Raw genomic sequence first — 13380 nt, 5'->3', positions numbered from 1 at the left:
ACACTAGAATAAGTCTAAGTACAGTTATAAAATACTGAGGCCTACACATCTCTTTTGGAGACTATGCAGTAAGTTCTATTATAAACAAACTAGTATGTTTGCAGTAGACAAGGCTTTCAAAAATAATATGGAAATAAATTACTTACTCAACATACAAAAGCGAGGTACACTGAGCAAAAAGAATACTTAAATAAACTTTTATTTCTATACATACAACATATGCAGAGGTTTAAGTGGGACGTAAATAAGCAAAGCCCCTGGCGTAGTACTTCGGGTTGTTTCCACATTTTTAAGAAGACCTGCTACATTTCCTCAGATAGATTCTCTCCAATGAAAACAGTAGACAGTGTGATCTGGTAGTGTAAGGAACACTGGCTGCTAAAAGTCATTTCTTTAACAAACTAAATTAATTCACTTGATATTTAAAATTGATCTAAATTGGCCAGATGCTACTAAAGAGAAGTGTGAAGACTTTCCTCTTCTTTGATCTATTTATTAGTAATTCAAGTAAAATGGCCCTTTGATTTAAATAAGAAAATCATCCATTGATGAATAATCTAAAATTTCACCTCCATGAAACACTATGAAGTCTGAATAATTAGCTAATAAAAAAACTTAAATGTATAAGTCTTCACTTAAATATACTATTGGTGAGTGACAATTTTGATTTGTTTTGAATGGATTGATTCAAAGCATTGAAATTTGTGTTTTGGTGTTTTGGCAATCACAGAATCTATAGTAACATCTGAGCTAAGCAAAACAAATAGTGCTGTCATTCTTAGGCCTACTATCTGTTGCCTTATTTTTTATTTACTTCAGTGATTTGCTTTTGCTTCATGATTGCCATAATATTTACTACTACAAATATCATTGCACATATGGAGAAAAACTATAACCTTCCTGTAATAACTAACTTGACACACCAGATGTCAGAAGGAATTCTTGTCATTCCCCAGAGGAACCAATATTTGGACTTGAGCTGAAAATAAAAAATGTGTGGGCAGCTTTGATGGTGCTGGACTGTGCCCACTATGATTTCACTGCATAAACTGTTAAACTATGTGCAACAGCTTCCCATGAGTCATGCCAAAAATTAATAAGGCTGCAGTAAGACCACAGTATTAGAGATAAAATTCAAAAATAATTAATGGTAATATCGCTACTATTTCATGCATAAATCATGCTGAGCCCCTTTCTCCATTTTGAGCCAATGTAATCATCCTGCTGCTGTATAATCGCCAAAAATATTTAACAAAGTCAGAAAATTCTACCTTTGTTCGATGAGTATGAGACAGTGCCCTGGGGCCAAGATTTTCAAGACAAAGGTTCTGCTGTGATACTTGAGAAGACAGAGCTGAGCTCCAGCAGGGTGTGACGTTAATGTCATGAGCTGGAGCCATTTTAACCCCTGAGTAAATACATTTTAAAACCTAATTGACTGATTCAGAGGGTGTAACAGTATGAAATAATAAATACAGCTCTTCTGTCCTCCAAAAAAAAACAAATAAAATCGGATGAATGATGATAATGATGACGATGATGTTCTTCACACAGCTATTTGTATGACAGCTCTATGGGAGGGGAATGTGTAAATGTGGTGCTGGTGTCAGAACAGGTCAAACTTGTGCAGCCTCCTCCTCTTCGTCATCCTTAACCTGTGGAAAAATTGGTAAATACTGTAAAGTTGTACCGTTTTTTATTTTTTACCTCAAAATTGCAGTTTGCTTGCTCTTATAATGTGACAGTAATGTAAGCATGTGCAATTTAAAACAATTTAAAACAATCTTAAAAAGAATCAAAAGACATAGTGCTAAATGACAACACAAAACATATTTGTAGTCTAAGACATTTCAACAGGTGAGAGCAATAACTTATGCAGTAACTTCAAACTGTAGAAATCTGATAACCTAATGTTTTTATCCTTTCAATCAATTGTTGAATTGGAAGTTAGACCTTAAGATGAGTGCACCTGTGTAACTATTGTTCATTGTGCAGTGCAACATATGCTGTGCATAGGCTGTGCAATTACTCAAATTTCAATTTCAGATCCAAGAAAATAATGTAATTGAGAAGAAATGTTTAGCCACATTTTGTGATGCTTCTGTTGTTCTGAATGACACATACACTTTTGCTCTCACTCAGCCTACACCGTCAGTGATCATGGTTTCAATCGACCAAAATAATGCTAATTATGATTATTTCCATAATGGAGCAGCCCTAAACACATCCTCCAGCTACAGAACAAACCTGCTCCACTGATTCAACTTCGGGGATGTAAAACTGCAGCATGTTTTGGATTCCATTCTTCAAAGTAACAATGGAACTGGGACAGCTGGTGCATGAGCCCTGAAGTTTCAGTTTTACGACACCATCCTGAAAACCCCGATACACAACATCACCTCCATCCTCCTGCACTGTTGGCCTGCGGAGCAAGAACATCAACATGTGAGAGAAAGGGACAGAAAGCTGAGGCAATAGGGTACACATATCGATATCAGAGTATATGAAACCACTACCTTATACGAGTATCCAACAGTTCTTTGATCAGAGCAACTACTTCATCGTCTTCATCCGATGGCGCTGAAAAGAGAAATTAAGATTTCTTAGCGGTCACAAACAGCTTGATCTATTTAAAGGTTTTGCCACGTGCAGTAGTTAAATCGCTTACCTGTATCTGCATTTGGTTTGCTGTCCTCATTAACAACTGGAAGTCCAGAGGTGAAAAAGTCCATAATGGCAGCAAAAACATCAGGTTTGATAACTTTCCATTCCATATTTGCATCAGACTAAATAGAGGGAAAAATGAAACAAGTTATTGAAAGCAATGGCTAACAGTGCTACACTACTATGAGGTTCATATAAACTGAAGCTGCTTTTACCCTTGTTATGGTTATAAAGTCCGGGCCAAGGAAGACACTTTTGACCCCATCAATCCTAAACAGCTGCCTACAGACAATACAATATAAAACAATACAGAACTTTTATTGAATTTAAAAAGTTAATTTTATAATGATTAAAAAAAAAGAATTTTGCTGGTATGTTTTGGGTCCACTTAGAGGACTGTGTATACATCAGCTATAATTAATAAATCTATAATATACTTCACAAAGCTTTAATAATATGTAAAGATGAATTAGAGCTAAAAGCTCTAAAAAGCAACCATAAAGTCTACAGTGCATTCAGAAAGTATTCAGACCCCCTTCATTTTTTTCAATTTTGTTATGTTGCAGCCTGATACAATGTTTAAAACCTTTTTTCTCCCATTAATCTATACTCGGTACCACATAATGACAAAATGAAAACAAAATTTTTGGAATGTTTTCACATTTATTAAAAAGAAAAAACATAAGTATTCAGACGCTTTATTCAGTACTTAGTTGAAGCACCTTTGGAAGCAATTACATCGTTGAGTCCTTTTGGGTATGATGCAACAAGCTTTGCACATCTGGACTGGAGGATTTTCTGCCATTCTTCTTTGCAAATCCACTTAAGCTCAGTCAGGTTGAATGGGGACTGTCAGTGGACAGCCAGTTTCAGGTCTCTCCAGAGATGTTTGACAGGGTTCAAATCAGGGCTCTGGCTGGGCCACTCTAGGACATTCAGTTGTCCCTAAGCCTCCTGTGTTGTCTTGGCTGTGTGCTCAGGGTTGTTGTCAAGTTGAAAGGTGAACATTTGGCCCAGTCTGACGTCCTGAGCGATGGGGAACAGGTTTTCATTGTTTCTTCGTCACCTCTCTTACTACGGGCCCTTCTCCCACAGTTGCTCAGTTTACCTTGGCAACCAGCTCTTGGAAAAGTCCTGGTTGTGCCAAACCTCTTCCATTTGAGTATTACGGAGGCCACTGAGCTCCTGGGAACCTTAATTGCAGCGGAACTTTTTTTTATAGTCTTCCCAAGCTGTGAGCTTATCAACAACTCTGAGCTCCGCAGGCAGCTCCTTTGAGCTCATGGTTTGGTTTCTGCTCTGATATGCACTGCCAGCTGTGAGGCCTTCTATAGAGAGGTGTGTGTCTTTCTGAACTATGTCCAATCAATTTAATTTACCACAGGTGGACTCCAATCAAGGCGTAGAAACATCTCAGCTGAGATCAAGAGAAATGGGAGGCACCTGTTTTCACCTGTTGTTGCAAAGGGTCTGAAAACTTATGTAGATGTGATATTTCAGTTTTTTAAAATAAATATACAGGCATTTCTAAAATTCAGTTTTCACTTTGTCATTATGTGGCACTGAGAGTAGATTGATGAGAACTATGAATATATTTTAAACAAATTTAGTATCACACTGCAAAATAACAAAATTAAAAAGGTGAAGGGGGACTGAATACTTTATGAATGTACTGTATACCACATGTAAACTGACACAGTAACAGAACCAAATCAAGCCTCTGAAAGACACACAATTGTGAGTTGGACCACAATACAAAATGAACAATGTTTTACAGTAAAGTACATAATGCTTTTATTCTTTGTCTAATTGCTATCAAAAATAATAATAATAATGATAATGGTTATATTCCATTTAGGTGTTAAGTGGAAGAACATAGTTCTCATCATCCAATATTATTATATAATCCTGTTCCTGCTGTCATATCAAAAAGTGATTTTAGTACTGTCTGTAACCTTGTACTTAAGCAGTCATGTACCTGGCTAAGGGTGAGCAGTACGCATCACGAGGGCCAGCAAAATTCATAGTTCCTGATTCAAGAACTGTACGGCCAGGCAGAAACTTTAGGCTGTTTGGATTTGGTGTGTCCTGTGTCTGCACAAACATGGACCTTCCTGGAAAAAGACAAAACACAAAGAACAAGAATAGAGCAACAATCTTTTAACAATGTTTTCTCTTAGAGAGCCTTGGGATGTTGCAAGATACAAACCAGGAACAAGCCACTGGGGGTGTTGGGGCCATGTCTTCAAGACTCCGATGTTATGTGAAGGCCAGTGTAATCTGGTGCTCTGACATCCACTGCCAGCAAAACTGAGAGCACATACAAAAGGAGACTCAAAAGGTTTCTATAGTGAAAATCACACTAAAAACGTGTGATGATAAACACGTGAACATCCATGGCTTCAGATCAATTTAAGCATGTGGCATTAATGAATTAAAAATGTTACGGATTATGCAAAATTAATCTACTTAAAACTTTTTGAGCACAGTTTTAGCAGCAGACAATCCACAAGAAAAGAAAAACACTACAGGTCAACTAGGGCGACAGTGACCAACATAGCACATACGTTCACAAAGTATGGATTTTATATTTTTTATATGTATTTTCCCGACCAAGGAGAAAGCACAGTTCACATGTATAATGGATTTTAATAACACCGGACTATAAATCACGCATTTTCTTTTAGTTCATCTCTTGAAGTGCGACTTATGTATGTGTATTTACTGTCAGTCTGTCAAATAGTCATTAAATTCTGTAGATTAACTTTCTTTCTATACATTAAGCTTCTAAAAAATCGACTTAAATGTCAAAACGAGGTCTACACAAATCAACACACATTGAGTATGCATGTGAATCACGTAACACAGTACAACAAAAGTTTCTACTTCCACCGATACATCATTATTTTCCAACAAGACACATAAAATCAAAGCTCCAGTCAAAGTCCAGTCGGAGTCAAGACCTCCACCCAGTCGAGCTGGTTTCTCACAGTCTACATTAAACTTTTAGCAGAAATATTGTAATGCAGCTAACTGTAGACTACATGACATAACTAAACTACAACCTATTTCTTGGGTACATTACTTAACTATGCAAAAGCAGTTGGTAGTTTAAACGTTAAACATTTATCTTTTAACTGGTGTGAAAGGCTTTAATAACTATCCCTGCTGTCACACAGCAATTCACCTCCAGTCTCACTTCGTCTCTAAAACGGTGCTGCGCCGCAGCTAGCAGCTAGCTAGCAGCCGCTAACAGATAAAGTCAATAGGACTGAAGAGGTGGATACAGTTGGGCACGTGTTAAAAAGCAAAATGAGATGACACATCTCTCACAACTGGCAAACAAATAAACTTACGAACGCGAAAGTCTTGCTGAAATACCCAGCATCCTGCTCACGCATCTGTTAGCCGCCATGTTTGTTATGGTTAGCGACGAAGAGCCGGTCTTCTTCTTCGTCGGTCTTTTACTGACAGACTGCAGCAGGGCGGAGCAGTATCGCCGCCAGGTGTTTAGGTGAGGGAATTGCAACCAGTCCTGTATCTCAAACAGTTAAATAAATCTTTTAATGCAGAGTTTCCAGTGCGGTTTGAGAAAGTTGTGACTCATGGACGTTTAAAGAGATATCAATGTATATCCCATCTTATTCCCTAATAACTTTCATTTGTATTAATAACCTTCCATAGTTTCCTTTTGATTGCATTTTGCATGCTTTTCAGGTGTAAAGTGTAGATGCATTTAATTATTGATGTGTGTAACATGAATAATGAATTTAATATCAATAATAAAAGAATTTAATATGAATAATGATTGTAACATGAATAATGCGCAGACCATAAAGCTGAGTATCTTTGTGTGTCTCACTGTAATCTTTCTTTCCTATTTTTCCCCAACGATCATAATGAATATCTCGTCAACATGCTTTGAGACTCTCCGTACTTGTGTTGGATTCTGAGCATGCATCAGTTTGCATAGGTTTTGATCTACACTATCTACTCAAAGCAGTAATCTATTTAATTTAAGTAATTTAATCTCATATTTAATAACTGCTGTAACAACTGAATTTCCCCTTGGGAATTAATAAAGTACTTCTTCTTCTTCTTCTTCTCCTACTGTAGAAAACAGACTAGTGTTCATATGAGACAGTAAATTCTTTTTATTTCTGCTTGAATGGACTACATCCAAAACAGAAATATCCGGAGCTGCGTGAGCTTTACTACTGTTGATACTAGTCTGTGTACAAACATATGAAGTGTAGCCGCGATGCTTGTGTTTACCTGCAGAGGCAAGTCATACGCCGAGACGCGTCTGCACTGCCGGAATAGTAGGTGGAGAAGAAGAAGCTTAAGGGCAGTTCCTGTCAGCGGAAGTGACGTGGTATTATTGTACGTTTGCTAAACCTCCCCTGACCATTTCCTCCGCTGTAGATCAGAAACAAGTTTAAACTGCGTCAAAAATGCCGTGTGGCAAAAACATTAGGAGGAGAAGAGACTCGTCGGATGTGGAGGAGGAAGAAATAACTGAAGAAGTCAGGTGAAGTGTGTTTTTTAAACTTCAGCGTTAGCAGGCATGAATAACAACATGAGCTAGGTTAAGCTTAAACGTTACATTAGCGCCATGCTAACCGCTCACCAAACTAAAGACTATTTATCATTTTCATCTTGAGCTGTATATTTAAAAAGGTGCCTGGTCCTAATGACTTCATTTATGTTCATCTCTTGGTCGTTTAGATCGAAAGTAGAAGAGGCCAAGGAGCTTCAGAGTTTGCGGAGACGACAGAATGGAGTCAGGTAACATCAATGTTAATCTGTAGGGTATATTAAGTACATATAGTATACTAAGTATATCAGGTACATATTGTATACTAATTATACATAGTATATTAAATATATACAGTATATTAAGTATACATAGTATATTAAGTATATATAGTATATTAGATATATTGATACACAAGTATTTATATTTCCTTTTTTTTTTTTTTAGCGTGACTGCCTTGTTGGTTGGAGAGAAACTGCCACCAGAGGCTGAAATTGATGTATGGGACCATTCTGGGTTTTAGTTCATTTTAATTGACCTGATTATATATTTATAGACCCTGCTTGTTTGATCTTTAGTTATTAACAAAAACATTTCTCACAGAATGACCCATTTAAACTGAAAACCGGAGGGGTTGTGGACATGAAGAAAGTCAAAGACCGGAATAGGGACATGTAAGTCAAATTGTCACTGCTTTATAATTATTTTGATGTGGTTTAATTTACATTGTGTGTTTGTGTACTAGTGTGTCATTACTAAATGGATCTGGTCTGACACAAGTTGGCTTTTGTTCCACACACAGGACAGAAGATGAGACAGACCTCAACCTGGGCACCTCCTTCTCTGCTGAAACTAACAGGAGAGATGAGGATGCCGACATGTATGTATGCACACCTTGTCCAACTGTCTCTCTCACACACACAGACACAGTCGGACTTCTAGTCGGACTTCATTTAGGTGAACATAGACAGGAGCAATTAATTGATATGCTCATGGTTGTTTATGAAGTGCTTATTAAATCATTTCATACACGTATTCTCACAGGATGAAATACATTGAGACAGAGCTGAAAAAGAAGAAGGGCCTGGCTGAGGCTGAGGAACAAAAAGTTAAGGTGAAAAACGCTGAGGACCATCTGTACGAGCTGCCTGAGAACATCCGAGTCAACTCGGCCAAGAAGACAGAGGAGATGTTATCCAATCAAATGCTGAGTGGTATCCCTGAAGTGGATCTTGGCATCGAGTATGTACAATGAAGATTCTCAAAATGATCCTTTAGATGTATTTTATTTTGCAGTCTTAAAAGGTTCCATTGTTAAAATTGGGGAAGGACATTCTGCATTGTGACATGCCAATGACCAGCTGACAGAAAGAAGGCAACTCTTATTACCGATAGCATGTTTCTGATTTCTTTCTTAGTGCAAAGATAAAGAATATTATCCAGACAGAGGAGGCAAAAGCCAAGCTTCTAGCAGAACAAAGGAACAAGAAAAAAGACCACGGCACATCATTTGTACCCACCAACATCGCTGTCAACTATGTCCAGCACAACCGCTGTGAGTTCTGTCAACCGGTCAATACTGGGGTTTAGAAAGTGAGTAAACAGAAGGCAGTGAGAGGTGTAAGGGTTGCTAATCATTCTGATTTGCTATTGCAGTCTATCATGAGGATGTTAATGCACCACAGAGGCACCACAGACACAGAGAAGAGCCTAAGGCAAGGCCGCTGCGTGTGGGTGACACTGAGAAACCAGGTCCAGAGGGTAAGAGGCTATACACAGCTGCAACCTTACTGTTTTGTATAGAGTTTAAATCACCCCACTATAGAACATGGTTATATTCACCACACTAGACAGTATCAATTGAAAAGCACTTACATTTTTATTAAAGTTTTTCAAAAATATTTACACAAATCATCAGAATCACACACCGTTTTATACAGTGTCTTGTGAATTCACAGCACCATCGCCACCCAACTATCGCAAACGTCCAAACAATGAAAAGGCCACAGACGACTACCACTATGAGAAGTTCAAGAAGATGAATCGTCGATACTAAAGAGCTGGATGTTTTTGTTTGAAGAATAAATTACGTTATAACTCAATTACATTTGTTATAGAAATTGGTCAGTAAAGATAACTTGTGGACTGCATTCTTCCAACAGCTGTTAATGACAGGACTCCAAAGTCAGTGTTGTACTCTGTAAATATTGTATATAGCTCTCTGTGGTTGTCTGTATTCAGTACACTTGCTTTATAAGAGGATAATTCTACCTAATCATTGCTCATAATTAGACCAGATTATATTTTAAGGAATACAGGAAGGGCATGAAAATTGTCACACTGAGTGGTATTTGTGCTTTGAACTGTTGAGGATTTTGCCTTTTAGTCCAGTTTTTTAAGTCTTGAATTTCAGCGGTAGAACTGTGAGGATGTGTGTCAATTAAAAAGGTAAAACCAACAACATTTAACCCGTTCTTTAATCTGATCAGTGCATAATGGAGTAAAAAAGTACAAAACAAGCTTTTACAAAATGATGAAAACAAACACTTGTACTCAATACTTATACTAACATAATGAACATATGTGGATTTCAACATTGTAAAGGTACACTAAAATTCTTTTTTTTTTAAATTGTGCCTTCAAATTTATAAATGAAGTTAGAATTTTTTATTTTTTTTTGTAAACTGAGGTGGATGTTACTTTGGAGGCATTTTTCTGGGCTTTCTGAGCCTGTTAATGCAAAAAGAAAAAAAATGTTCAATTCCAAAGATTTAGTCTATAATGCAAAAAAGTGGACAACCTAATCAGAGACTTGCTTACAATGTGTAATGAATACTAAATGAGCCAAACCACTAACATCAAAACAGAGCACAAGTAATTTATGTTCCAGTGTCCAATTTCCTCCTCACGGTTTCTCTATAGAGGAAGTCCCATGTCCATTGAGGTGGTGCTGGGGGTTTGTCTCCTGCAAAGGAGGTCCATCCATGTCCTCTTTGTCACCCTGGGTAGAGCTGCAGCTGCTACCTGGGGAGGCCCAGCTGTCTCGCCGCCGGTAGGCCTCACACAGTGGCAGATCAGTGCTGTCCCACTGACCGTAGCTTTGCGGACCAGTAACCAGCAGGAGGCAAAGAGTGAGCACAGAACAGAAAGAGAGGAGCAGACAAAAGCAGCAGGTCAGAATAAGCACATTCATACACAGGAGCACATGAAGGCACAAAACAGAAGAATGGAAGTTATGGAGAAGCACTGTAAGTGATAAACGCAGCTGATGTTTATGAATTAGGTTAAATGACTGATCAGCTGTTGAACTGCTGACGTTCAGCATTATGGTGGGATTAGTTGCTAATGGAGGAGAAAGCAGAGCAAGTGCAACACAGAAGCAAGAACCACACCCAGCATGCTCCAAGCAGGACTCAGAGACACTTATTTTCTCGTAGAAAACAAGACAAACTACTACAGTGTTTTCCTCTACTTTATTTGTTAATCATTCTGGCTCTACTGGAACAGCTGACACAAACTGGTACATATGCAAACACACCATGTCTGACATGTGACAACCACTTGCATGTTTGCAGATTGCAGCCTTGTGGACGGAATCAACAAAATGTTGTTTCCTAATTGCTTTTACAGAAAACATCTACTTGAGAAATTCTTAGTATTTTCAGATCTGTACAGTCTATAACAAACATCCATCCTTAAAAGCTAGCATATTGGGAATTATATTTATCCTTTAAATATAACCTAATAAATAATTTTAAATGACTGGTACATTTTTGGATATAGTTTGTTATTTCAATGTGTGATTCTTTCGATATAAAAGACAAGTGAATGAGCTAGTAGGCCTCATTACTTAAGATTCCACTAACCCTGCATCTCTCCCATGTACCTGACATTATTTCTTAAAGCCTTTGTCAAGCCTACTGGACACTACCGACCAGGAAACCTAATTAACAATAAACTCAGTAGTGAAGCCACATTGCTGCTTTCTGTTCTGATTAATGGCTTTTCATCCTTGTCACCACAAAAGCATCCTGGCTTTCAAACTGCACCAGCAAACTACTCTGAATGCTCCAAAACACACGTGGAACTGTTGCAGCTCAACAGCCCTGTATTCAATACTAAAGTCCTCTCTAATTTGACTAATTATGATGCATATCATAGATCAAGGCACTTACTGGGCTGTAACGATACAAAGTGAATGGTTTGTGCTGATGAATGGTGCAGTTTGCTCATGAAAATGAGATCAATTCAACCCAGAAGGTGTCATATTTAGATGTGGGCAGAGCTGAGTCCCTTCTCAGGCCCAGCAGTGAATGGTAAATGATGAGACAGTACATGGGGCGGTGGGATGGGGCAAGTATGAGCCTACTTGTACCTGGAGGAGTAATATTCTTCTTCTAGCTCATACAGGTCGTTGGCGATCTCATCACGGAGTGAGGTGAGCTTCTTGTCACACTCCTCTTGCAGTGTGCGGAGCTGCTGGTTCTGGAGGCTGATGGCGTCGTTTACTGACGGAAAGTCGTTCAGAATCAGGAATTGCTTCAGATCCGAAACCAGCTTCATGAGGGACTCGCCGGCACGCACCTGATAACGACGACACACACAAAGGAGACGGAAATAAACGCTCGCCACGTTTCCGCTCCCGTTTCTGCACTCAAGACATCGCCAAAGTATCAGCTACAGACACACATTTAGAAAGTTGCGGTATATTTCATGTTAGCATCAAAACCTTCCTTTTTGACAAAGCTTATAGTTAGGGCTGGCTCAGGTGACCCTGAACCATCCCTTAGTTGTGCTGCTATAGGCCTAGACTGCCTGAGGACTCCCCGTCCGTGCACTGAGCTCCTCTCTCCATCCTTCTCTTCTCTATATTGCTGATGTGCAGTTACTGGCCCCATTAACCTGCACAGTGTTTATTGTTGCTGTTCTTTTCTTTCTCCTCTATCCACTCACCCCATCCAGTGGAGGCAGATGGCCGCCCAAACTGAGCCCGGTTCTGATTGGAGGTTTTTTCCGTTAAAGGGAGTTTTTCCTCTCCACTGTCGCTAAGTGCTTGCTCATAAGGGATTTGTTGGGTTTTTGTAAAGTGCCCTGAGATTGTTGTATTGTGATTCGGCGCGATACAGATAACTTGAATTGGACTGAATCTTAAATCTAAACGTTTCACCATCCAAACCCTGCCCATATCACTTAATGTCATATTAAGTTACAAGGGAGATACAATATTTAAAACAACCTTTGAAATGATTTAAGAGTGCAGCCATAACAAACTTCAGTCATCTGATGCACATATTTTAAATATCCATTCATTATGCTCTCTTCATTACTTACAATGTTGGCTGCCCGGACATGCATTTCATAATGGTCCTGCTCAGCTTGCGTTGCTCGGGACACCTGTGTCTCATCCTCTATCTGGAGCAAGAAAACAGTGAGAGAAGATTGGATCAGATATCAAACATACAGGCTGCAATATCCTCTGAAGAAGTAAACACAAAACTAAAACGGTTAAAACGGTGAAACTAGCAAAGGGCACAGGAGGAGCGGGCGGGGGGGTCTTCATGTACCTTTGCAGTCTTGATGATTTCTGTGAAGTTGTCCAGGATGGACCTGATGTCGTCCTTGAGTCTCTTGTTGTAGTTCTGCAGCAGAGTCTCTTTGCTCTGAGGCAGCACTCTCTGAGTAGTCATGGTGCTCAGGAACACACAGCACAGGTCACACTTTACCTGAATAAAAACAAACACAAACAACATCCACTAACGAGCTAAGTGAAGTTAGCCTGAGCAGCTTCGCCCACAGCAGTGAGGATGATATAAACCCGCACATAACGTAGCACTACTCCTTACATATACTTTATTACACATCCTTAGTATTTCATTCTTACCGCATACTTCGCGAACAACCTCGTTATTGTTTAAAACAAAAACTAGCACGTTTGGTTCCTCGTCTTCTTCTCGACGTTTAATGGCGGCCAACATCCGGTTATTACCGCCCCCTAGTGACTAACGTCACTGTGTACATAAACATAAGTACTTTAATGAAACCAGCCTAAAACACTATTCCAACACTGTATTGTGGAATATAATGGAATCATTATCATAGTGGGTTGCATTAATATGTAAACATTTTAATGCTGCAGCAGAGATTTTGTAAAATATAAAACTGTCAAATAAATATATATT

The 13380-nt window shown here is 38.8% G+C and overlaps 3 protein-coding genes across 3 annotated transcripts; 1 reads left to right on the top strand and 2 right to left on the bottom strand.

Annotated features, from left to right (window-relative positions):
* Window positions 1-181: 181 nt before the first annotated feature.
* On the bottom strand, window positions 182-6111 carry nfu1 (NFU1 iron-sulfur cluster scaffold homolog (S. cerevisiae)). Its single transcript, XM_026322667.1, has 8 exons — window positions 6021-6111; window positions 4874-4974; window positions 4643-4778; window positions 2880-2946; window positions 2669-2786; window positions 2517-2580; window positions 2248-2422; window positions 182-1655 (listed from the first exon to the last, which is right to left on the bottom strand). Exons 1-8 carry the CDS (start codon window positions 6077-6079, stop codon window positions 1617-1619), a joined length of 759 nt encoding a protein of 252 aa, XP_026178452.1. The 5' UTR covers window positions 6080-6111; the 3' UTR covers window positions 182-1616.
* Window positions 6112-7031: 920 nt separating this feature from the next.
* c9h9orf78 (chromosome 9 C9orf78 homolog) lies at window positions 7032-9656 on the top strand. Its single transcript, XM_026322342.1, has 9 exons — window positions 7032-7195; window positions 7393-7452; window positions 7649-7700; window positions 7805-7875; window positions 8004-8081; window positions 8246-8443; window positions 8620-8756; window positions 8858-8962; window positions 9160-9656. The coding sequence occupies exons 1-9, from the start codon at window positions 7119-7121 to the stop codon at window positions 9255-9257; spliced, it is 876 nt and encodes a 291-aa protein (XP_026178127.1). The 5' UTR covers window positions 7032-7118; the 3' UTR covers window positions 9258-9656.
* A 999-nt stretch (window positions 9657-10655) lies between these two features.
* med22 (mediator complex subunit 22) lies at window positions 10656-13189 on the bottom strand. Its single transcript, XM_026322344.1, has 4 exons — window positions 13083-13189; window positions 12766-12924; window positions 12533-12613; window positions 10656-11785 (listed from the first exon to the last, which is right to left on the bottom strand). The coding sequence occupies exons 2-4, from the start codon at window positions 12886-12888 to the stop codon at window positions 11567-11569; spliced, it is 423 nt and encodes a 140-aa protein (XP_026178129.1). The 5' UTR covers window positions 12889-12924; window positions 13083-13189; the 3' UTR covers window positions 10656-11566.
* Window positions 13190-13380: the final 191 nt, after the last annotated feature.

The sequence above is a fragment of the Mastacembelus armatus genome, chromosome 9, assembly GCF_900324485.2.
Source record: "Mastacembelus armatus chromosome 9, fMasArm1.2, whole genome shotgun sequence".
NCBI lineage: Eukaryota > Metazoa > Chordata > Actinopteri > Synbranchiformes > Mastacembelidae > Mastacembelus > Mastacembelus armatus.
Note: the sequence above shows the minus strand (reverse complement) of the source record. Positions and strands in the feature narration are given on the sequence as shown.

Coding starts and splice junctions, on each gene's coding strand:
- nfu1 (XM_026322667.1), bottom strand. CDS start 6,079: ATGGCGGCTAACAGATGCGTGAGCAGGATGCTGGGTATTTCAGCAAGA. Junction 4,975..6,020: donor TCAGCAAGACTTTCGCGTTC/GTAAGTTTATTT, acceptor ATGTGCTCTCAG/TTTTGCTGGCAGTGGATGTC. Junction 4,779..4,873: donor CCCCCAGTGGCTTGTTCCTG/GTTTGTATCTTG, acceptor GTCTTTTTCCAG/GAAGGTCCATGTTTGTGCAG.
- c9h9orf78 (XM_026322342.1), top strand. CDS start 7,119: ATGCCGTGTGGCAAAAACATTAGGAGGAGAAGAGACTCGTCGGATGTG. Junction 7,701..7,804: donor CACCAGAGGCTGAAATTGAT/GTATGGGACCAT, acceptor CATTTCTCACAG/AATGACCCATTTAAACTGAA. Junction 8,757..8,857: donor CTATGTCCAGCACAACCGCT/GTGAGTTCTGTC, acceptor TTGCTATTGCAG/TCTATCATGAGGATGTTAAT.
- med22 (XM_026322344.1), bottom strand. CDS start 12,888: ATGACTACTCAGAGAGTGCTGCCTCAGAGCAAAGAGACTCTGCTGCAG. Junction 12,614..12,765: donor AAATCATCAAGACTGCAAAG/GTACATGAAGAC, acceptor TTCTTGCTCCAG/ATAGAGGATGAGACACAGGT. Junction 11,786..12,532: donor ATGTCCGGGCAGCCAACATT/GTAAGTAATGAA, acceptor CGTCGTTATCAG/GTGCGTGCCGGCGAGTCCCT.